Source organism: Gobio gobio, assembly GCF_949357685.1.
Source record: "Gobio gobio genome assembly, chromosome: 15".
Taxonomy (NCBI): domain Eukaryota; kingdom Metazoa; phylum Chordata; class Actinopteri; order Cypriniformes; family Gobionidae; genus Gobio; species Gobio gobio.
In genome coordinates, this window is record NC_137108.1 from 23659244 (window position 1) to 23682557 (window position 23314).

A 23314-nucleotide genomic window follows, 5' to 3' on the forward strand; every position below is an offset into this window, starting at 1 on the left:
TTTTTTTTATTTCTTAAATTTCTTTGATTTTTTTTTTCTCCATTTTATTTTTAAATGTGAATGTTCACAGTCAACACCACACAATTTTTGACCATAGCCAATATTAGAGAAACATCTCTAAAATCTCATATATATAAAATAATCCATTGAAAGTAAATAAAGAATAACAGCATGGATCATGTCATTCAGTCCCCCAATTTAACATTATGATTTCACATAATCATTCAGAGAATTTTCATTTCCATAAGCTTTGACACTTTCCCATTTTCTGTGTGAATTTCAAAGTAAAAAGGTGCTGGAGTGAAATGCAAGACAGGCGCTGTTTCTCACGTGAACAGGTGTCGAATTAATGCTTTGATTCTTACGACTGAAAAAATAAATGGCTGAAAAGGACTCTTATACTGAAAGTGAGACTATGCTGATAAAACCCCATCAGAAGCACAGCAGTGGCCCGAGTGAAAACTCTGGATACATCATACACACTCTCTCACACACACATACAAACATCAGCCCCTCTTCATGTGTAAAAGAACCACGTGTCGTGGACTGAAATTTCGCAGGTCAAAGGAAACCAAGCAGGCATCGGTTTCAATGGCAATTTCCAGTGCGATTTTCCTTGGTTTAATCATTCCCAGAAGTCAAACACATTCGATTAAAATAAATTACACAAGATACATTAAATTAAATTAAAAGTAATACATCTATTGATGATTTTTAGTAGAGTTGTGAATAAAACGGACAGCTGAATTCTTCTCAAGCACGTCAGTCATCCTTCATGTACTCTTTCATCAGAGGTTCACCTCATCAATGAAAGAGGGAGAAAGGGGTATATGGTCGAGTTCATTAGTGGCTTGTTTTCCTCCTCCCATATCTTCATCTTCCTGTTACTGAGCAATAACAATCATCCTAATAATATAACAATATTAACAACCTGCATTCATTGAATGAACCCGGCAATCATCCATGTCTGTCAAAGAAAAAAAAAAGAATTGAACGAAAAGAAAATAAATAGACTCCAAATACTGTGTAAAATAAAATGAAAAATTGAAATGCTGTTTTGTGAAAGAAAATAACACATTTTTGTTTTTACTTTTTCATTAAATATAGAGATGTACACATTTCTTTTTTTGTCAAACACAAATAGTTTGTGTTGGTAGGGCGGGTTTGGGTTGGTTGTTGAGTGGATAGGGCAACGTAGGATTGGTGAAATCTCTCAAAGAAGGAAAGGATTGGTGCTTGTGCCTGTGGTTCCGCCTCCCATGGATCCTCCTGTTCCCATTACACCGCCCACCCCAGACGGCCCGCCCAAAATCAGTGCAGGCTGCACAGGGCCTCCTGGGCCCATAAGCAAGGGGTTTCCTGCGGGACCCATGGGGGATATTCCACCAAAAGGCATGCCCATTGGGCTGGACTGTACTATTCCCATGCCCATACCAGGGGCCGCCATAGGGACCCCCATTCCTGGCATGGCCATCCCTGGCTGAACCATTCCCACTGCTGGAGGCATGTGACCCAGCATAGGATTCGGGGGAACAGGGCTAGTACGGAGCTGGCTCAGACCAAGTGAAGAAGGTTGAGGGGAGATGGATGCCATCGGGGTCACCCCAAAAGGATTAGAAGCGGAAGGTGGGGTCGGAGACACCCCTCTACTGGAAATGGTACTGCCTGGGGTAACTCCCATACCTGTTGAGGAGGGACCTAAATGAAAAGGAAAAAATAGAAAGTTTGAGGGATAAACAAACACAATTTCTTTCCTAAATGTGCGCTATTTTAAACACACACCCTGTGTCTGTAGGAAGGGGTTGTGAGATGTTGAGGAGATGCTTGGTGGTGGAGGTTGTTTAGGTTTGGGTTTTGATGATACTAGTGAGTCCAAATCCACAAGCGCTGCATTGGGCCCCAAGAATGACTCTGGCGTTTTTCGAACAGGCAAGGAGGAACCGAGTGATGAAAGGTCAAAAGGCACCGGAGATCCTGTGCTGCCTCCACATCCTACATCACCTGTCAAAGAGGATCCTCTTCTCTCTGGATCTCCTGTGTGTGGAAAAGAATGAGACAAAAGACTAACAGGTAAATAGTTTAACAATAGGATCATGTGACAGACTAACAAAGAAACAGGTTTTTGCTAAGCCCCGCCTTACACGTTACTGACCAGATCAACCAAAGCAAATATTGCTGTCCACCATATTAGACAACTAAATATTGCCAAAGATTTAACACTTTCATTCCGAGCACCATCTCTTGAAGGTCACTTTCCCTTTAAAGCTTTCACCGCCAGCGTTTTTGGTCATTTTCACAATTTTATGGCCCCCAGAATATTTTTGTAGCATGAATATCTGAACATGCAATATATTAAAAGAAAGAACAGACCCTCTGCTTTAAAAACAAAATAAAAAAAAACTGAATTCTAGCTTGTCTAGTTTTTATGAACACCTAAATGTGTGTAAGTTAAAAAATAAAAAAGGAAACCGAGCAAAAAGCTGAGGTTTTTTTTGATGAGGTAGATCGAATCCATCAACACCCTCAAAGCTTTAAATGGGTCAACATTTCACTCGGTAACATTTCACAGGGCCATTTTGATTTATTTGCTGTTTATTGTTGATGATCGCATTCTTTTTTAATGCATCTGCTTACATATGAGATTGCTCGTTTCTGCTTCTTTTTTCCTGTGTTTTGATCTGGAGATACTGTACTCGTTCAGGAGATGCGTAATAGAGGGTATGCGCGTGACGTCACCATCAGCCGAAGTGACTGGTTACGCCCACTCAGTGGCAAAAAGACAGAAGCAGCATTGGTTTTTAGTGTGAATGCCGCGAAAAACACACAAAACGCATCTAAAATGGGAAAGATCTTTGAGATTGACTGTACAAATATTTTTCAGACTGACGAAAGCTACAGAAAAGCAGCAAATGGATCACTGCAATTCAAACTGGACTACAGGCAGCGAAACGTGGATCTGCAGTTATCATTTTCTGTCAATATGTCAAATTTTGGGGTAAAATCATAATACCATGCATAACAAAACAATATATAGGGTGACAAATCAATTAAATATTTACCATCTTATAATCTGCATAATTGGATGTTTTTAAATAAACACTGACAAAAACTATACAAGTTTTGGACGAGTCGATAATGATGATATAACATTGATACAAGTGATCGCCCAGATTTAGACCTTACTATATTGCATTTATATACAGTGAGGAAAATAAGTATTTGAACACCCTGCTATTTTGCAAGTTCTCCCACTTAGAAATTATGGAGGGGTCTGAAATTGTCATCGTAGGTGCAGGTCCACTGTGAGAGACATAATCTTAAAAAAAAAATCCAGAAATCACAATGTATGATTTTTTAACTTTTTATTTATATGATACAGCTGCAAATAAGTATTTGAACACCTGAGAAAATCAATGCTAATATTTGGTACAGTAGCCTTTGTTTGCAACTACAGAGGTCAAACGTTTCCTGTAGTTTTTCACCAGGTTTGCACACACTGCAGGAGGGATTTTGGCCCACTCCTCCACACATATCTTCTCTAGATCAGTCAGGTTTCTAGCCTGTCGCTGAGAAACACAGAGTTTGAGCTCCCTCCAAAGATTCTCTATTGGGTTTAGGTCTGGAGACTGGCTAGGCCCCGCCAGAACCTTGATATACTTCTTACAGAGCCACTCCTTGGTTATCCTGGCTGTGTGCTTCGGGTCATTGTCATGTTGGAAGACCCAGCCTCGACCCATCTTCAATGCTCTAACTGAGGGAAGGAGGTTGTTCCCCAAAATCTCGCAATACATGGCCCCGGTCATCCTCTCCTTAATACAGTGCAGTCGCCCTGTCCCATGTACAGAAAAACACCCCCAAAGCATGATGCTACCACCCCCATGCTTCACAGTAGGGGTGGTGTTCTTGGGATGGTACTCATCATTCTTCTTCCTCCAAACACGTTTAGTGGAATTATGACCAAAAAGTTCTATTTTGGTCTCATCTGACCACATGACTTTCTCCCATGACTCCTCTGGATCATCCAAATGGTCATTGGCAAACTTAAGACGGGCCTGGACATGTGCTGGTTTAAGCAGGGGAAGTTTCCGTGCCATAAATGATTTCAAACCATGACGTCTTAGTGTATTACCAACAGTAACCTTGGAAACGGTGGTCCCAGCTCTTTTCAGGTCATTGACCAGCTCCTCCTGTGTAGTTCTGGGCTGATTTCTCACCTTTCTTAGGATCATTGAGACCCCACGAGGTAAGATCTTGCATGGAGCACCAGTCCGAGGGAGACTGACAGTCATGTTTAGCTTCTTCCATTTTCTAATGATTGCTCCAACAGTGGACCTTTTTTCACCAAGCTGCTTGGCAATTTCCCCGTAACCCTTTCCAGCCTTGTGGAGGTGTACAATTTTGTCTCTAGTGTCTTTGGACAGCTCTTTGGTCTTGGCCATGTTAGTAGTTGGATTCTTACTGATTGTATGGGGTGGACAGGTGTCTTTATGCAGCTAACGACCTCAAACAGGTGCATCTAATTTAGGATAATAAATGGAGTGGAGGTGGACATTATAAAGGCAGACTAACAGGTCTTTGAGGGTCAGAATTCTAGCTGATAGACAGTTGTTCAAATACTTATTTGCAGCTGTATCATACAAATAAATAGTTAAAAAAATCATACATTGTGATTTCTGGATTTTTTCTTCTACCACAGTGGACATACACCTACTATGACAATTTCAGACCCCTCCATGATTTTTAAGTGGGAGAACTTGCAAAATAGCAGGGTGTTAAAATACTTATTTTCCTCACTGTAAAGTGTTCACAGGCAAATTTGCTTTATGTATTTCCCCGGAGTCGAAATCAGGCTCACATAAATTTCAGGAAAACAGGATTCCCTGCTGCATGTCAATATCCATGGATCACTGCATCTTTGGTAAGCTGTAAAGAACACTATATCGAGTCCAACCTTTAGTTTAAACTGATAACCGTTTGTTTTACTTGCGTCTTTGTGGTTTCCCCAATTAAAGGGTAACTTCAGTGATTTAGCATTAGGCTTTGTATCAGTAGAAACCCCATAGTATATTTGAATAATGGTACTTTCCCCCCTCATATGGCCCTGAGACGAGAGAATTATGCATTTTATTTCTGGAAAAAATCCACCGATGACGCAAATATCGGAATTTTGCGTCATCTGAGGATTTTTTTGGCCAGAGGCTAAAGACTACAGCCACTAGATGGAGCTGTTCCGAATGTTATCAAAACGCCCATAGGGGAGAGATCTCACGCACAGAATGTAAGACACAGACGGCCACACGGACAATCATAACGGATCATCACGGATACTACACGCGGTGCAGAGTAAAGTGAGTGTTACAACTTTTCAATGAATTCCTGTGATAGTTTAGCTTCCATATGCGATCTGAAAACGTGCCAGACTGGCGCTTAACGTTACCTCAGCTTTTCGTGATGAATGAAATCTGATACTGCTGTGTCTGTGACGTGACTTTCGTTCGGCTCACTCACACTTTATTGAAAAGACACGTTCAGTTTTTAATTGTAGTGTTTATTCTCTAACTGAACGAAATGATTGTATTACTATAAAGATCAAAACGACGGTGTACGGAGTGGCCTCGTAGGGCAGTGAACAAGTGCATTCTGGGAGTTGTTGTCTTTCATCCACATGAGACAAAAATACATTTTCTGTCTTTTCTCAGTCTAGAAGGCACCAAATTCTAAAATAATTTCACATTTCTACTGCATAAATGACCCAGTTTAAATCACTGAAGTAACCCTTTAAATCCAGTCATGCAGCAGCTCTTCTGCCACTCAGTCCCGGCTGAGGGGGTGTTTTCTGGCGGGTAAGTGACGTCAATGCATACCCTCTACAGCGCCTCCTAGCTTATTACAGTAAAAACACAGAAAGCTGTAAAAACTGTCAATGTCAGGGAAGCATTTTCTCATGAATGACGGGTCAACTCGTCAATGGTAGGGAAAGAGTTAACAGTGCTTCAATACGAGGTGCTGTGCTGTGTATGAATTAAACAGTACAGCCACCATTATTAAACGCAACTTTGAAATGTGCAGTAAGTCACTGAAGTGACGACAGTAATTAAACAGTTCACAGTAAATGTTAGTTACAGTTATGCGAAAAAGCCTGTTCGCTGTATCGCCAACATTCTGATACGACTTTTGCATTTTTGCCCCCTAGTGGCAGTCACAAGGAATTTGAAATTGGTCATTGGTCTTATTCACCATGGTAAAATGAATGAATTATGAATGTTTAAAATAAAAGCATAGTTTTTGTAGGGCCAATCAATGCAAGTAATTAAAATCGGGATACGTTCTAGCCACAAAAGTTCAAATATTTCAATGCAAGAAAAGCTCAAATCAGATCTGAAAAGTATGCGTATGCATATGAACAAAATTTCACACAGCTCCATTGGAAATGACTTCATGTCTAGTTTGTCGGAGATTGTAAAATGGTGACTTTACACTAATGTTATCAGCGGCCATCATGTTTTCTCCCATTCTGATTCAGTCTCCAAAGTTTTGTCTTACAGCATTATTAACAACAAACAAAAAAAAGAAACAACAGCAGATGCAACACTACTTTCCAACATCACAATTCATATCCATTTTATTTTCTCCAGTTCATCCTAAGAAACTTTCTCAAGGGCTTGTCTAAACAAGCAAAAGGAACTAAGGGGCGGAGCTTAGCAAAGAGTTAATTAACCAGTACCAAATAAAAAAACCTTTTCGTCTTCAGAATTGGGAGTGTATAATGGAAATGTGGTGTATGAATTACCATCAAACACAGTGTTATGCAACTTAACATATTTTTGGCATGTCAGGGGTGTCCATACCTGCTCCTGGAAGTCCACTGTTCTGCAAAGTTTAGCTCCAATCCCAATTAAACACAACTGATAATGAGGTAACGATAGTCCTCAGGATTACTAGAAACTTCCAGGCAAGTTTGCTGGTGCATGTTAAACTCTGCAAGAAGCTGGCCCTCCAGGACCAGGATTTGACATCCCTGTGATAATAAGCATCTATGCATTTACATTTACAAGTATACCTGTGCCATTAGTTTGTTTAACCGAGCCACTCCAGGGGTCAGAGGTCAGACCGTCAGTGGCGGCTCCTTCCGCCCAGGGATCAGTTGACCCTGAGAGCGGGGTAGGAGCCGGAGCCACTGAGGCAGCCCACGGGTCGGCACTTGGAGGGGTCACAGCTGGAGGGGATGCAAGGAGAGGTCAAGGATCAATGGACACCACAAATAAAGAGGAAAAGCCAGGGAAAAGACAGAGAGGACACTGGAAGGTCACATCCTCTACACTCTCACCTGTGGACGCCCAGGGGTCAGAGTTCACTCTAGAGGACGAGTCACCCCATGGGTCTGGGACTACTGTTGCTGGTGCTGCTCCCCAGGGATCGGCACTGGGGGGAGAGGCAGGGGAGGCGGCTCCCCACGGGTCAGCCGGGCCCCAAGGCCCAGCGGTAGATGCAGGAGCCAAAGCGGGAGGAGGAGAGGGTCCCGCGGAGCCCGACGCAGGGGCCCCCCAAGGATCTACGACACTCAACTCCATCAGAGACGACTGAGAGAGAGACAGGTCAGTAAGAACGTCCTCATCAGAAGGTAGTAAGCGACAAAGCAAAGTTGTGAGAGGGAAGCTTGTTTGTACAGAGAGAACAGACACTTACACTTGCAACTAGTTTAATAATAGCTAGTGTGGCAAAATTGTAAGGAGGAAACTCTAGAGAAAGTGAAACTGGCTCACACACTCTGTTGTGCTAAAGAGCGTACGCAGGGTGAGAGACACAGACAGAGCAGGTAACTCTTGGAGAGTGAGAGGCAGGTACACAAACACACAACCCTCGGTAACACAACACACTATCATGTGTACACCTCACGCTCTCGCCCTAGATGAACAGCTCATCAAGCATGAACTCTCTCTTTCTGACACAATCACACACAATCACACACCTCCTCGGGCTTGGCTTTCTCCCTCTTACTCTCCTCGATGGCCATCTGCAGCCTCAGGTCGTCTCCCCTGCGCAGACGCTCCTCCTGCCAATCACACACCACCGTCACATCATCATAGTGAACCAAGTTCTGTGAGCTGGTGAGAAAGGGAGTCTACTGAACTGTGGCAATCTGACTCCCATGTCTCACCAGCTTCAGAGGTGTGTTTTAAGGCTTGAGTTGGACACAAATGAACAACATTTGGAAGTAGTGGGAAGTTCATCTACTCTGATATTGCTCTGATAAGCTCAGGTGGAATTACAAAGAAAGAACAATTACTGAGAATTAGAGGTACTTTTGAAATGACATTGATTTCATCATGCAAAAGTGAAGATTTCAGAAGATTTCAAACAACAGGAATGACTAACAAGAGGAAAATCTATAACCTTGTAAAAGCACTTACTGGGTATTTCTTAGATAGTTCGATTGTTCCATGATCATACTGATCACATGTATATAATTTTAGGCTGATATTTGATTTGAGAGGGAAGAAGATAGCAAAGGAAAGGTTCATCCACTGTGAGTTTTTACTCCCTGACCTTTTGGTGAGTCTCCTGGCTGATTGTGAGTGCGTAGCGGATCTCTGCATCTTCCAGAGGGTCTTTGCTAGTCTGAAGGAGGGGGGCAGGGTGAGGACAGGTGTGAGTGAAGGAGTGAGAGGGGAAATGTGCAAAAATTGTGCAGAGGAAGGGCCCCTAATGTTGAATGGGTGTTATTGTAACATTTTTCTATTTTATGAAGGCAGTTAGGGAAGAAGGCAGATTTAGGGAGCTTTAAACATGGTTATTATTAGCAGGGCTCAACAGTAAGGATGGCTTGGGGCCAGTGTGAGAGTTTAGCCAGATGACCGAATGGCCACTTGCCCTATCTTACATTTTTTGTACCATTAATTGTAAAAAACAAAAACAAAAAAAAAACAATAGATAATGTTATCATTTAAAATATACATATATTTTAAATTATACATACATCATCTAGAATTTATTGTTGGAAAAAGCTGATAAACGCCTTCCAAATACCATTTGTCCATGGCGATTACATAATTAGATGTGCTCCGTGGCTCCAAAAGTCTTTTCCAGGTCATTTTTTTTGTTCAGTCCGTCAAGGTCAGACAGGTGTAAAACATGAACACACTGGTGAGCTGCTTTACAGTAGAAAGTGAAGTTGACATTTTAATTAACAGAAACACTGACCCTGTTTTTCATGTTTAATACTGTAAAGCTCCTTGCTTTAAAGCAATCCATTGTATGATGTGCTATATAAAAAGAACATGAAAAAACATGACGTGACGAGCGCCAAATTGCAGAGCTGGTACAAACATATCCATGTCGTTATGATCATATGCTTTCTTAACTGTTGTTTTCTCACTGAGAAGAGAGCATGCAGCACATATTTACATATTCATCCCAGCAGCATGGACGGCGTTGGGATGTTTGCAAACAGTATAGGCTACCGCTACTGAGCAAGGGCAAGTAGATATCCTACTGATCCGATTCGGCAAGCAGAAAAAAATAATAACTTGAGCGCTGATTGGGAAGTCATAGCTATATTATTAGCATTATTGCTGTCACACTTTATACTAGGTGTCCTTAACTACTATGTACTTACATCAAAATAAAGTGCACTGTACTTATTGTGTTCATATTGTATTGCTAAATACTTTTGCTTCTATTGAGGTGGGACACGGGTAAAGTTAGGGACAGGTTTGGTGGTTCGCTTAGGTTTTAGGGTGGGTTAAGGTGTAAGGGAAGGCTCAACAGTGTAATTATAGATGTAATTACAGAAAATGAACATGCAATTACATGCAGGTATTTTAAATATATAAGTACAATGTAAAAACATGTACGTACATCATAAGTCCATCGTATCAAATTATTAATTTACATGTTAGTACATAGTAGTTAAAGACAACTAATGTTTTTTTAAATATATTTCTACATTGTAATAGTTTCCCATTAAATCTCCAAATTATAGTAACAACTTAAAGACAGTAGATTTTAAATATTTGATCTAACAAAAATACAGAATTAAATAAAGTTAATCAAACACTTCACAGTCTTCACTGCATAAATGATATATTAAAAATAGATCAAATATATTTTATAGCCTATTAAAGCTATAAAAGTATTTTTCTCTTTGTCTTTTGTTGTTTGATTAACATTAACACAGACAGCAGAAGGTTTATTAGGCTGCTGTCTCTTCAAAGGGTTAGTTCACCCAAAAATGAAAATTATTCCATGATTTACTCACCATCAAGTCATCCTAGATGTATACAACATTCTTCTTTCAGACAAATAAAATCTGAGTTGTATTAAAAATGTCCTGGCTCTTCCAAGCTTTATAATGACAGTGAATTGTTGGGTCATTTTTGTCCATATGATGGATAGATGCGCTTTTATGGACTTCAAAAATGACCCAACAATTCACTGCCATTATAAAACTGGGAAGAGCCAGGGCATTTTTCATATAACTCTGATTTACTCACCCTCACGTCATCCTAGGTGTATTTGACTTTCTTCTTTCAGACGAATAAAATCAGAGTTATATTAAAAATGCCCTGGCTCTTCCAAGTTTTATAATGGCAGTGAATTGTTGGGTCATTTTTGAAGTCCATAAAAGCGCATCTATCCATCATATGGACAAAAATGACCCAACAATTCACTGTCATTATAAAGCTTGGAAGAGCCAGGACATTTTTAATATAACTCAGAATTGATTTGTCTGAAAGAAGAATGTTATATACATCTAGGATGACTTGATGGTGAGTAAATCATGGGGCAATTTTAATTTTTGGGTGAACTAACCCTTTAAGACCTGACGCACATGACCCAGATATGACAGACATCCAATGTCCTCACAACTCTTTACGGTCATTTAAGATCTTTATTTAACTCATTAAAGACTGTGCTTACGAGGATACTTGACAAAGCTGGCATTTTGGCATAATTTTGTGTTTTTGTCTGTTCAAGCGTGAAAGAGAACTCAATGCAGCCAGCGCGACGTCTGAAGCAGCTTTCTGTGTGCATGAGTCGTGTGTGTGACACAGACAGGAGATTTCATGTTGTGCCTGAATGGTTTAAAAGCACTTGAATGAATAATAGCGTGATCATGTAATGTAGCGCTAGCTAAAAGATGACTGAAAAAATGGGGATGCTGCAGTAAATATTTTTAACGCGTTAAACTGAAGGAAACTGTGCATGCGTTAACGCGTTAATTTTGACAGCCCTAATTATTATATGCAAGAACAACTTGTAATTCTCTGATATTTTCTGAAATTAAAATGACAAAAAACAAAAATATGTTTCAAAAGTCACAGCTAATTAGAGCAATTTATTACACGACTCCCTGGAATACTTTAATTGTTCAATCATGGCATTTTGCGGTCAAATAGGTTTGTATAATTGACCACTGTCTCAGACAAATAATTTCCTGTGCAACCTTATCACATCAACTTCTTTCCTTACATACAAAAACTCAAGCCGTGTAATAAGCAGGATAAATGTACAGTCAGCCGGTCATTATTGCAAAAGGAACCCCTTCAGGATGATACAAGAGCCCTCTGCTTTGCGTTAGGGCCTTAATCACCATGTCAGGGTTTATTCTGCACTAATGACCAGTTGACTGAAGATTACCCCTTACATATATTTCTGCTAAATCCACTTTCACATTAAGTATGCTTACAAAGCTCTTTCCGTTTCTGGTCGAACTATTCATCTCAGACTCTGAACCATTTCAGTAGTACATTTTACCTGCAGCCAGAAAACCTCTCGCTGATTGGCTGAGAGACTTTACCTGCTCGGCCTCCTCCTTGCTCATGGCCAGTGCCAGCTGGAGCTGCAGGTCCTCCTCTCCGGAGCTCTGGGGCCACGCCTGCTCAGCGTCTGCTCCTGAGTGCAGTCCTCCCCCTAAATCAGGAGCAGAAGGGGCCGAAGATGCTAAGGGAGGAGTCAAATGACAGCCATTATGATGCATCAATAGATGGTGGAGTATCGGTCCCTAAAAGTGCTTCCATAGCAAAATGCTTGCCAACCTCCATACTTGGCCAACGCTGTGAAGTGCAATCAAGAGTGTTTTTATAAGGGGGCTGACAAACTCTTTGAGTGTCCGCTCTGACCCCTTCATGAGCCCCTCCTACTGCAAAGCACTTCTAGTTCTTACCACTGCTGGTCTGTGCCATCTTCTCTTTGGTCTTGAGTGCATGGATTCTCTCCTCTCGTAGCCTCTCCTCATCTTTTAGCAGAGTCACCAGCTGCTTGGCCTTTTCCCGTACATTCACACCCTGAAACACACACACACAACATTAAGGCTGGGCAAAAAAGATTTTTCGATTAATTGTTTTTTAAAATGTGGTCGATTCAAAATCGATTCTCAAAGGCCACAAATCGATTTTTTTCCATATTTATTTCCACTAACATTGAACATAAGATTAACATAAATCTAATTACTAGTCTTCTCCACTAGATGTCACCCATTTGCCTTGCGCGATGTTATAACGGAGCTAGAGGCGCGCCTGTTATTCATTCATTAATTCATTCCAGGGCTTCCGGTGCGTTGTCGCATTTTGTAATGCTGAGGTGAAATGCTGTAGTAATGCTACAAATCTGTAGCCTAGAAATCTAGATGCACCCTAGAAGCAGCAAATCTAATTTGCAGCCAGGGTAGTCTAGCAACTCCCCGTTGGCTTGCAAGCTGGAAAAACCAAACTCTGGTCAGGCCAATCACATCGTGTATAGAGGCGGTGGGCGGGCTTAACATAATGACGTCAGAGTTGCCGCGGTTCTGCGTACTACTTGTAAACAAAGAAGCTGGCGAACAGCGGTCTTTCGAATCGGCTTTGGCCGCGACTCTGGAAGACCTGGAGTTAAGCTTTTCTATGAGAAAAGAACAAAGAACGGCACTGAAGTCATTCTTAAGAAAGGAAGATGTGTTCAGAGTTTTGCCGACCGGATACGGCGAAAGTTTAATCTATCCACTGGCTCCGCTTCACCTTCTCCGTTGCTCTGGTTGGTTGTAGCTCTATCCTATTGCGTGCAGAGGGTTCCAGACCCAACATCTTGATGTGGGTCTGGCTTGTCAGGCTAACAAATCTGCGAAACACCCCCACAGCAGAGCACACAACCGCTAAAAATAGATCACATAACGTTACATGTGAATGCTTGCCTTGCATTATGATCATTGTATTAAACTTGAGCGTTCACTTAAGCACGTACGTTAGCCATTATAGACATATTCAAATCAACTGAGTCAATAGACAGCGCAGGACCAATAATTCAAACCTAATAGCTTATATTATAAACAGATTTCCTCAAATAAAAGTCAGTCCACATAAGTCAGCACGTTAAGGTATTGTTGTTTGTTACCACGGCAACTACTTGTGTCCAGGTATGAACGCGCTTCTTGTGTATGAAAAGTAACTGCACACAAGGCGGGCGGCAAAATCGAAAGCAAAGCTTGTCGTGTACTGAAAATTGCTGAAAATCATCCAATATCCTTTTGTGCCTGAGTGTCCCAAAATAAAAGTAGTTTAATTTACTTATATATATATACAGCCCTACACAACATGTGACGTTACATTCAGGAATGTTTCATCTATCAACTTATTTTGTTTTGTACAAAGCATGTGTGCAATAGTAACAGGTTTAATGGCTCTTTTGTCCAGCATCTGAATGAATAATTAAACAACCTGAACTGGAAGTTGTTGAGTTAGTGTTCGTGACAAACGTATTAGGAATATACCAGGGTGACTGAAATAAAACCTAGTGGGTTGAAGACTGGGCTGATGTTTTTGTGGTTTAAGTGCGAGTGGGAGAAAGGCCTTGGTTGAAAGTCATGGTGTTTGAGTTGACTACACATGGAGACCTTGAACGAGAGATTGTTGTAGTGTGTGAATCATACTTGAGAACCATTACTAACATGTTGAAGGACACTTCAAGCTGACACTAAGAGCTCTTCTTTTATTTCCTTATTGAAAGAGAAAACACAGTTTAATTTGCATGTGTGTAATAAAGATTTCAGTTTCTGTGTACCTGGTCCTTGCCATCTCTGTCTATGTACTGGAAGTCTTTGAGTGTCTGAACGGCGTAGATGTTTTCCCTGCATTGCTGTGCCACTCGCTCTGATCCTGTCTTTATCAGATACTCCATCAGAGTCATAGCCTGAGAAAGAGCGAAAGTAAAAAAAATACAATCAGATCATGTTGTTTATAGCCCCGTATAACACATCTGCCACTGGCAAGAGCAAAACGGCAAACTTACTTTATATACATGTCTCCAGTTCTTCCCATGGTCGTTGAGTCTCTTCCAGACCATGCTCATAATCTCTGAGAAGGCCACTACATTGTATGTCAGGTCAGCAATCTCTGACATCAGAGAGCTTGAGGGACCCCATGGGTCATTAGAGGTTGCTTCCCTAACCTGCAGAAAGTACAAAATTAAATTCAATTAACTTAGCTCAGCTCCTGAATACAGCGCAATGCACTGTATGCTGCCTACTTTTTATTTTTTTAATAAGTACTGTATGTGAAACAGTATACTGTATGCAACCATAAACATTTCAAACAGTAGTATGCTGTCAGAAGACCTCAATAACATTGCATTTTTGTTCAGCCAGTGTTGTCAAGTTAAAAATAGGCAATAAATTACATTTAATTGTAATGTTTTGATGCATTAATGTTTGCTTTTTACACATCTGCGTGCTCAACAGGTTATTAATTGCCATCACGCCGTATATACCATCATAGCTCTAGAAGTAAGACTGCAGTTATTATTCTATTCTGGTTACATTAACCTTAACATTTCTGTGAAATTTTGCAGGCAAAAAGGTGTCAAAAGTGTGGTATTGCATGAAACACAAATCGCATAGACACCAAAACGAGCAGCTTTCTGTTGCACTGTACATCCTAAAGGTCCTTTCACACTGGACGCTATTTAATTCACGCGATGGTTTTATTTTTTTATCAGATTTGTGTTTGTGTAATGAGTGTATTTTTTCCTTACAATGTCGATTTTTTTTAACACTCACAGCGACAGAAAAGGCTTATACCAATCGCTACTTAAAATTGTCCCACGGACATTTGAAAGTAAGTGCGGAACTGGCCATGATAAAGTTTTAGCTCCTGTACAAGATTAGCATACTCCCCTTCAGACTGTTCTTTAAGACTGGGTGCACCCAAAACCTTCTTTTCGGTCTTTTAAATTAAATGAAAAGCTCGTCTTCACTGAATGAAGTGTCTGTGTTTTTTCAGCTGTCGCCACAAATGTTTTGGATTGTTGGTGTTCTTAAACGTCACAGGCGCAAACTCGCGTCACGGCTGATGTGAATGGTTTTGATGCAAACTTTTCGTTTTTCCGCTTCGCTTTTCCGTTACGCGTCCGGTGTGAAAGGGCCTTAAGGCTCAAAATAATAAATTGGTTTGAGTAGGGTAAACAAATGAATTAATCAAATTAACTTTTATGAGTATTTAGAACTTTCTTTTTCTTTTGAGTTCACAAAACTGACACATTTTAAGAAACCTGAATTGTTTCGTTGTTTTGAGTTTTACAAACTTGTTTCTTTTAATTTAGACAAACTTAAATTTTACTGAAACTGAATTCCTTTTCCCAGCATGCTTTGCCATGACAGTCGAAAGGGAGAGTAAATGCTAAGTGTTATATAATGTCTTTTTTGCAAGATTAATGTTAAGTGGGAGATTTAGTAGTGTTTGTTTTGCTATGCTAATTTAGAAGAATGTGGGTTTTTTGGGGGGTTACCATCATGGTGACGAATGGAGCATGATATATGTTCAATGTCCTATATTACCATACTCATTCAGCAATTGCAATGCTAACGCTATCAAAGCATTGTGTTTACTGAATTAGCTAGTTAAAGCTAAGCCAAGTTTCCACTACGAAAATAAATTATTTACGTTGAAATTACAGTGCTTACTCAAATATTCATGTTAATAGCAATTCAAATAAGTACAAAATAATATTGAATATTGAATTTCTTAGCTTAAAATTTTTGATGTAACTGATTACCTCAAAATTTTTGAGTTTTGCCAACTTCCTCAGGTTTACAGTGTGGTCAATGACCAATTTGAACATGAGCGAAATCTGCATGGGGACTGTAGAACGGTTTCTTATTTACATGACTGGATATCATCCCCAACATTTCGCTGAACAAAGGTGTGACCGCATACAAAACATGTGATATTGATTCATTTAAGATCTTTGCTCAGTATTTTTTGTGTTCGTTTCCACCGAAACAGAAATAACCAATAATGACTGCAAACAGTTTTCAGGAACTAAAAAACTATCGATGAATACGATTTTTTCAAGGCCAAGGAGAAGAATGTGAATAGAAGAAGAGAGAAAACGAACGCCAAATTACAAAGGTAAAAGTCTAACCTTTATCTCCGCCTCTGAGTAATTGTGAACAATGTTCTTCACTTGTCGCCGGAGCGATGATGTCGACATGGCAACAGGCTGGCTATCAGGTTCTGCAAAATCTGGGACATTGTAAAACAATGTCAATAAAACACTAATATGCACAGGTACAAAAGCAAACAAAGGCTACACATTTTTCAAATGGGAGTGTATTGACTCTGAGATTCAAACAAACTTTAATATCCAAGAATGACACAGAGGTACCAGCGAAACCTTTATCAGAAAACACAAAAGAAATGCTTTTGCTTTGGCTGCTATCCAGACTCCATACATTTCCCCGTCAATTAAAAAAAAACATATTAGAGCCAATCTAACAGAACGTCACCAGTACCGTACAACCACTGTTACCATGAGAGCACAGCCCGAGGAATTCCCCAACCTAAAAAGCCCTGTACACACAAGAGCATCTGATGACGTGTGAGCCTGGCTCCAGGAAGTGTCTGTGAAGTGTATACCTGGGAGTGTCAGTCTCTCTCCCCCCCTCTCGGTCTCTCTCCGTGTGCGTGCTCAGGTCGGGGTCTCTCAGTGTTTAGCCTGTCCACTGTTCCAAACCTCCGCACGGCGGCCACATGAGGGCCCGGAACCACAGATGTGGGGTGAAACAACTACAAGAAGAACAGAGATTTAGACAGGAGGTACAACATACAGGGATGAAAGCTAGTGCAGCACTATGGTGGCTTAAAAACACAATAGACATTCAATTCCACTCGCTCACAATAGAGAAAACGCATTAATAGCGGACAGTGCCTAAAGGTACAGCACATTACTCATCTGTAACATCAGCTAGGTGTAGGCCAAGAGAAACTACTACAAAGCTGAAGCTTCACACCAGCTGTGATGTATAAAACACAGATTAGATTAATCACTTTAATCAACCTCACGTTGGTTTCACAGATATTTAACTACATATAGACCTTATGTGGCCCTGTGCTCGTTGTGTTCTACGCCCCGGTCTACTGACTTTTATTATGACATCCGCTTCAAACATTACAATGCTCATGATAATTTTCATCACATTACTCTTCGACAGCGATGCCATAGAAATATACAGAGCGAACGCAAAAAACTGAAGTTCAAACACAAACTGGCGCATAAGGTCTATAATATAGTCTACTGTGTCATACTTGATACATAGACTATCTGACTGATAGTTAATCATTTTTAACAAGCAAAAGGCCCTTAGTATAATTGTAAAGAAGTCCACCTTGAGGTCATTGTCTTTTTGCTGTGAAATCTTTACTGGAATCAAGCGACTTAGGTTTACTTTATTATCCCTACATCAATTCATGTTCAAATGTCACAAATATAATACAAAAGGTTTTTATTTGTACACCTCTCTTAGTCATCAAGTAGTTTGTTATGCATTCTTAAAAAATCTCATTGATTTAGAAGATGAAAATCTTGATAATTCCATCTTACTTTTTGGCCTCGAAATAAAATGTATGCAATTTCCCAACTCAAAAGTGAACTTTTTAATTGTTTAATATTTTGTCTAAAGGTACAATACACTGTTCCATTAAAAACAAACAAAAAATAATAATAAATTAATTAATAAATTAAACATTGTATAACACTGAGATAAGGGTGTTACTAACATAAGTTGATTGTATCAATAAACCAGTTCACTTATTAGCACCACTTTCATGATAATTATGAAAATGTACTAAAATTGTACTTCTGAAAAGTGTTGATTAATCCAGAAAGAACAGGCGATAGTAGTTCATGAGAGTGTATTAATATGCAGCACTGTTGCATAAGGCTTTGACCTGATAATAACAAGCGCCTTGAGGATGCCAGAGGAGCAAAGTACAAAAGTCTGAATGAACTGTTGTCAATTAGACCACAGACCTTGACTTCAACCTCCATTCAAAACAGTAAATTCAGGGGTCAACAGGTGGTTTTCCAAAGCAAGTTAGTGAAAAGATAAAACAACATTCAATGAACTTATCTATGACAACTGTTTCTTGAAAATGTGTGTGTGAAATCTGACAGTTCGTGAAGTATCAGATCTGTTAAAGAGGCGTGTAGTTTATCTTTGTCTGAGCAGATGACAGTAGGGCTATCAAACAACAGCACAAACCTCTCTAGATCACCACCCAGCAACTGAGACGAGCAGCGTTATTCCCAGCCTTTAGACAACAATCCGAAAGTAACTTCAGCACCAGATAAACCTTCTGCGGTCCACACAGGCTCAAACTGATAGAAAGAGATCACTACCAAGTCAACTAGAGATCAGCTAGCTGGAGCTACTTACCGCTGAGCTTCTGTTCCCCCTCTCAAACACGACCAGACATCCAGCCGAATACCAGAAAGCGGGTTATTCTCGGCGAAGACGGGAGAAAATGAAAGCGCTGTTGTCTCTGTCACGGCGCTGAATTAAAAACACTCATTTAGAGACGTGAGCTCTAACGTTACGATATGCTAGCTCAACTCATAAAGAGACGCGCGTGAGTGCGTGACAGATTAAAGCGACAGTGGTTTTCCTTCACACCTATCGCCTCTCGAGTCGCGTTCGTCATTTAAACATTTAACGTGTCACAGAACCGATTTTAATGCTATAATAGAGCTACTTTCTCAAATAACATTTACACTGACCCTGCTGTTGCTCGGCTAGAGAGAGGAGATGGCGGCACTTCCGCTTCCGTTTCCCCGCAGCCGGACGGACCGCGCCCCCTTGCGCGCTCCCTGGTTTGAATATTCATGAACCGTGGTAAAATACTACCTTAACGATTGCTGTGGTTTTCTAGCCGTACATTAACAGCAGCGAACCACACGAAACTTATAAATACTCTCTGTGAAATGTGCAAATCTGGAAAAGGAATATTCAAACAAACAAAATTGTACTGTTTTGGTTACTCAAGAGTTCTGTCTACAATCTTGACAGCAAGGGCTGCTGTGTACTATTAACACTTGTGGCGCCATCCAGGCGTCATGTTAACCTATACAAGCCTTGAGTTATGAAGAGGTGACACGTATCCCTCTGATATTTTCTTTCCTAACATTACAGTGATGCTATAGCACGCAGTGCCCACATAACGGCGGTGTCCTCAATGAAAATGTGGTCCTGGCTGAAACTGCAGCCTCCGGGTTGCAGGAATACCCTAGGTAGCCTACTAGTAAGCTATTCAATACTCATGAAATCAGCCGAATTTACATGCACTACACCAGTGGTTCTCAGACTTTTTTACTGTTCGAAACAACATTAAAAGGCCCCTCATAAGAGTTCCTCTTTTGCTGTAAATGACGCATTACAACTTCTTTTTCTTGTTGACTTTAAATAGCCTAAGTAAACTAGTGCTGTGGAAAAAATAATTGTGATTAATTGCATCCAAAATAAAAGTTTGTGTTTACATAATATATGTGTGTACTGTAATTATTATGTATAAATACACACACATGCATGTATATAGTTGCGTCACTTACCTGGGGAACACATGGCACCAGGATGCACCATGGAAAAAAAGCAAGCTGGCGGAGGCAGAGATGTTTTGGGCAATGTTCTGCTGGGAAACCTTGGGTCCTGCCATCCATGTGGATGTTACTTTGACACGTACCACCTACCCAAGCATTGTGACCATGTACACCCTTTCATGGAAACGGCATTCCCTGGTGGCTGTGGTCTCTTTCAGCAGGATAATGCGCCCTGCCATAAAGCAAACATGGTTCAGGAATGGTTTGAGGTGTTGACTTGGCCTGCGTTTTCCACAGATCTCAATCCAATTGAGCATCTGTGGGATGTGCTGAACAAACAACTCAGATCCATGGAGGACCTTACAGGATCTGCTGCTAACATCTTGGTGCCAGATACCACAGCACACCTTCAGGGGTCTAGTGGAGCCCATGCCTCGCAGTTCAGGGCTATTTTGGCAGCAAAAGAGGGGCCAACAATATTAGGTGTGTTATTAATGTTATTATATTGTTAATGTTATGCCTGATCGGTGTATAAAATATTACAAACACTCTCAAGTCTCCTGATTGAGATTGCTCTTTATTGCATCGAACATTGCTTAGATATGTAAAAATGGCACTAGCGGGAAATGTATTACCAAAGTGCACCGAAGCAAGAATCATTTTCACTTCCACATGTCAGCTGAACTCAAGTGCCACTTCCACCTCTAAAGATTATTTAAGGGCCTTTTTCTCTATAAATTAGGATGTGTGGTATCGTATTTAAATTAATTTTGCTTTAAAAATAGAGCTATTTCTAATACTTAGAACACAAGAACATAAAATTAACATATACTGCTGTTTTGCGAAACGACTGCAATAATCTATAATTTTTTATATTACTTTTATAATTTTTACAGTTTGCATCCTTCATTAAAGTAACATGCAAAAGATTTATTTTGAGCTTGTCTTACAGCATTCTTCCATGTTTCTTTTACATAAAAAAGGCGAGTTGATGACAGATGATTTTGCAGGAACCATTTAAGGACTATAAGCACACAGACACTGAGTGTTAAAATACTGCTTGAAAATAAAAATACACATAAACACTCACAAATGCACACACTTATGCAGAAGAACTCAAAGCCACCACAGGTAAAGAACACTTTCACACTTTTGTAAAAGATTTAATAGAGAATACATATGAAATATTTTTGAATTCATTTAGCAGGTAATTGCAATACAAACCCAAATGTATCATTGCTACCTATTTCCGTATCTTGGCTATTGGGTAACATGTTAGACTAATTCTATGATGCCTCAGATAAACCATGTGACATTCCCGAACAGCAGGGGAGTGACAGAAGCGTAGTGCTGATTATGAATGGAGATGAGTCCAGAGGGATTGATGAAGTCTCTTTCAAGTCAACAGCAGACTGTATTAGCAACAGCTTCAAGCATGTAAAGAGCAGCTGGAGAAACAGAAACGGCCACGGTTGTGACAACAGGGATTGTTTGCCTTACGTAATATACAGTAGCCATGTTGCATTTGAGATATTAAGGAAAATCTTTCTGAGATGTAAATGTATAAATGAGTCAATTGTGAAGTGCAGAGAGAGAGAGAGAGAGAGAGAGAGAGAGAGAGAGAGAGAGAGAGAGAGAGTTGAGGTTCAAGGTAAACTGAGAATGAGATGCAGAAAGAGAGCATGTGAATTGGCAGCACTGAGCAGAGGTTTGTCATATTAGGTTCTGCAAGCTTTCAGCTGTTAGTTTTGTCACTCATGGTAAGAATGTGCAGGTTAAATACCATTGAAGAATGCCAGCCAATAAACAAACAAATAAATCATACAAAACAAGAGGACAATTTTAATGTAATGTCGATACACACAACTGTTCCATTCTTTTTCTTATCTTATCTTTTTTGTGTTTTCTGCATTCCAGTTTGCCTTTATTTGGAACAATGTGTGTTAGTAGAAAACACATATATGAATTACCTGGTCAGTTTTTGTCAGTGACATGAATTTCTTGTTTATGGAACTGTTGCATAAAGCAATATTGGGGATGTTCTTTTAAACGGAGATGGCAACCTCCAATCACTGGAAGCTAGTCAGTGTAAATCGCATGCACCTCTTAAGTCGATAATATAATGGTTCTCATGTAACTGAACTGTTTTCCATGTTTTACAATAGTCAGTCACCATGTGCATTCATTACACATGTACACTCTTAAAAATAAAGGTTACAAACATTTTCTCCAAAAAAGGTTACGCTGTTTTTCACCTAAGAACCATTTTTGATTCCCCAAAAGAACCAGACAGTGAAAAGTTATAGTAAAGGCTGCAACTTTATTCCTTCTTAGAGAGAAATGGTATCTGTGAGGATTTACAGTCAGGATTTAGACCATATCATAGTTCTGAGACTGCTTTAGACTGCTTAGTGTAACTGGGCCTTAGCGCTACATTTGACACTGTCGACCACAACATTCTTGTGAAAAGGCAAGAAATGATGTTGACATTAGTGAAATCACATTGCCATGGTTTAATTCGTACTTATCTGATGCCATCAATTTGTAGCAGTTAATGAAGAGGTATCAAATCAATCACAAGTTCAGAATGGAGTACCACAAGGCTCAGTTCTAAGACCATTGCTTTTCACCCGATACATGCCTTCGGAGATATCATTAGGAAACATAGTTTTCACTGTTATGCTGATGATACTCAGATTTATATTTCTTTGCGGCCTGACAACGAAACATGCCAATTCACAAAACTAATGGAATGCATAGTTGATATAAAAGATTGTATGACTAGTAATTTCCTACTAAAAAAAGATGTTTCAATTATTGGACCGAAAACCTCTGCAAGTAATTACCTAGAATACTGTCTAACACTTGATGGCTGCTCTGTCAAGTCTATGTTGTCCGTTAGGAATTTGGGTGTGCACTTTGATAACTTTCTTTTGAAAGCCTTATTTCAAAGATTTGTAAAAAAAAAAAAAAAAAATTATTTTCCAATTAAAAAAAATATATCTAAATTATGACATATGCTCAACTCATAATGTAAAATGCAGAAAAGTTAATACATGTGTGCATGACCTCAAGGCTAGATTATTGGAATGCTTTACTGGGTGGTTGCCCTGCAGGCTTCATAAACAAACTCCAGCCTGTATATAAATCTAGGCGACTTGACTTGACATGTGTAGCACATCTTCTTCAAGGACCCCTGAGGGTCCACTGACCTCTGGTTGAAAACCCCAGCTCATTTAAATCAGTGGCTTCTATGGATAGAACCATCCACCCCTACAACTTTCCTTTGGCTATCTTATTTCAGAGACATTGTCTTACTAGAAGGTACCACTGCCAAGCTCAACGGCGCAATGGAAAAAACTATTCAGAGTTGGACAAAAATTGCAAAGTTGTTATTAGACAAGCTGAAATGTTGACACTACTTTTTCTTTTCTCTTTTTCTTTTATATATGTGCATACGTATGTTTATGTA

General features: G+C 39.9%; 1 protein-coding gene across 4 annotated transcripts; it reads right to left on the minus strand.

Moving 5' to 3' along the window:
* Positions 1-37: 37 nt before the first annotated feature.
* On the minus strand, positions 38-19094 carry epn1a (epsin 1a). Of its 4 annotated transcripts, none has more exons than XM_079836948.1 (13): positions 18686-19094; positions 16887-17036; positions 16393-16493; positions 14263-14421; positions 14035-14163; positions 12167-12287; positions 11801-11913; positions 8548-8619; positions 7970-8053; positions 7328-7580; positions 7061-7216; positions 1783-2034; positions 38-1698 (listed from the first exon to the last, which is right to left on the minus strand). In XM_079836948.1, the coding sequence occupies exons 3-13, from the start codon at positions 16459-16461 to the stop codon at positions 1214-1216; spliced, it is 1893 nt and encodes a 630-aa protein (XP_079693074.1). In that variant the 5' UTR covers positions 16462-16493; positions 16887-17036; positions 18686-19094; the 3' UTR covers positions 38-1213. The 4 variants fall into 4 exon arrangements, with proteins under 4 accessions (XP_079693074.1, XP_079693073.1, XP_079693076.1 ...); XM_079836947.1 differs by having other exon boundaries at positions 11801-11943; positions 18686-19084; XM_079836950.1 differs by lacking the exon at positions 8548-8619 and having other exon boundaries at positions 18686-19084.
* Between the last annotated feature and the right edge of the window lie 4220 nt (positions 19095-23314).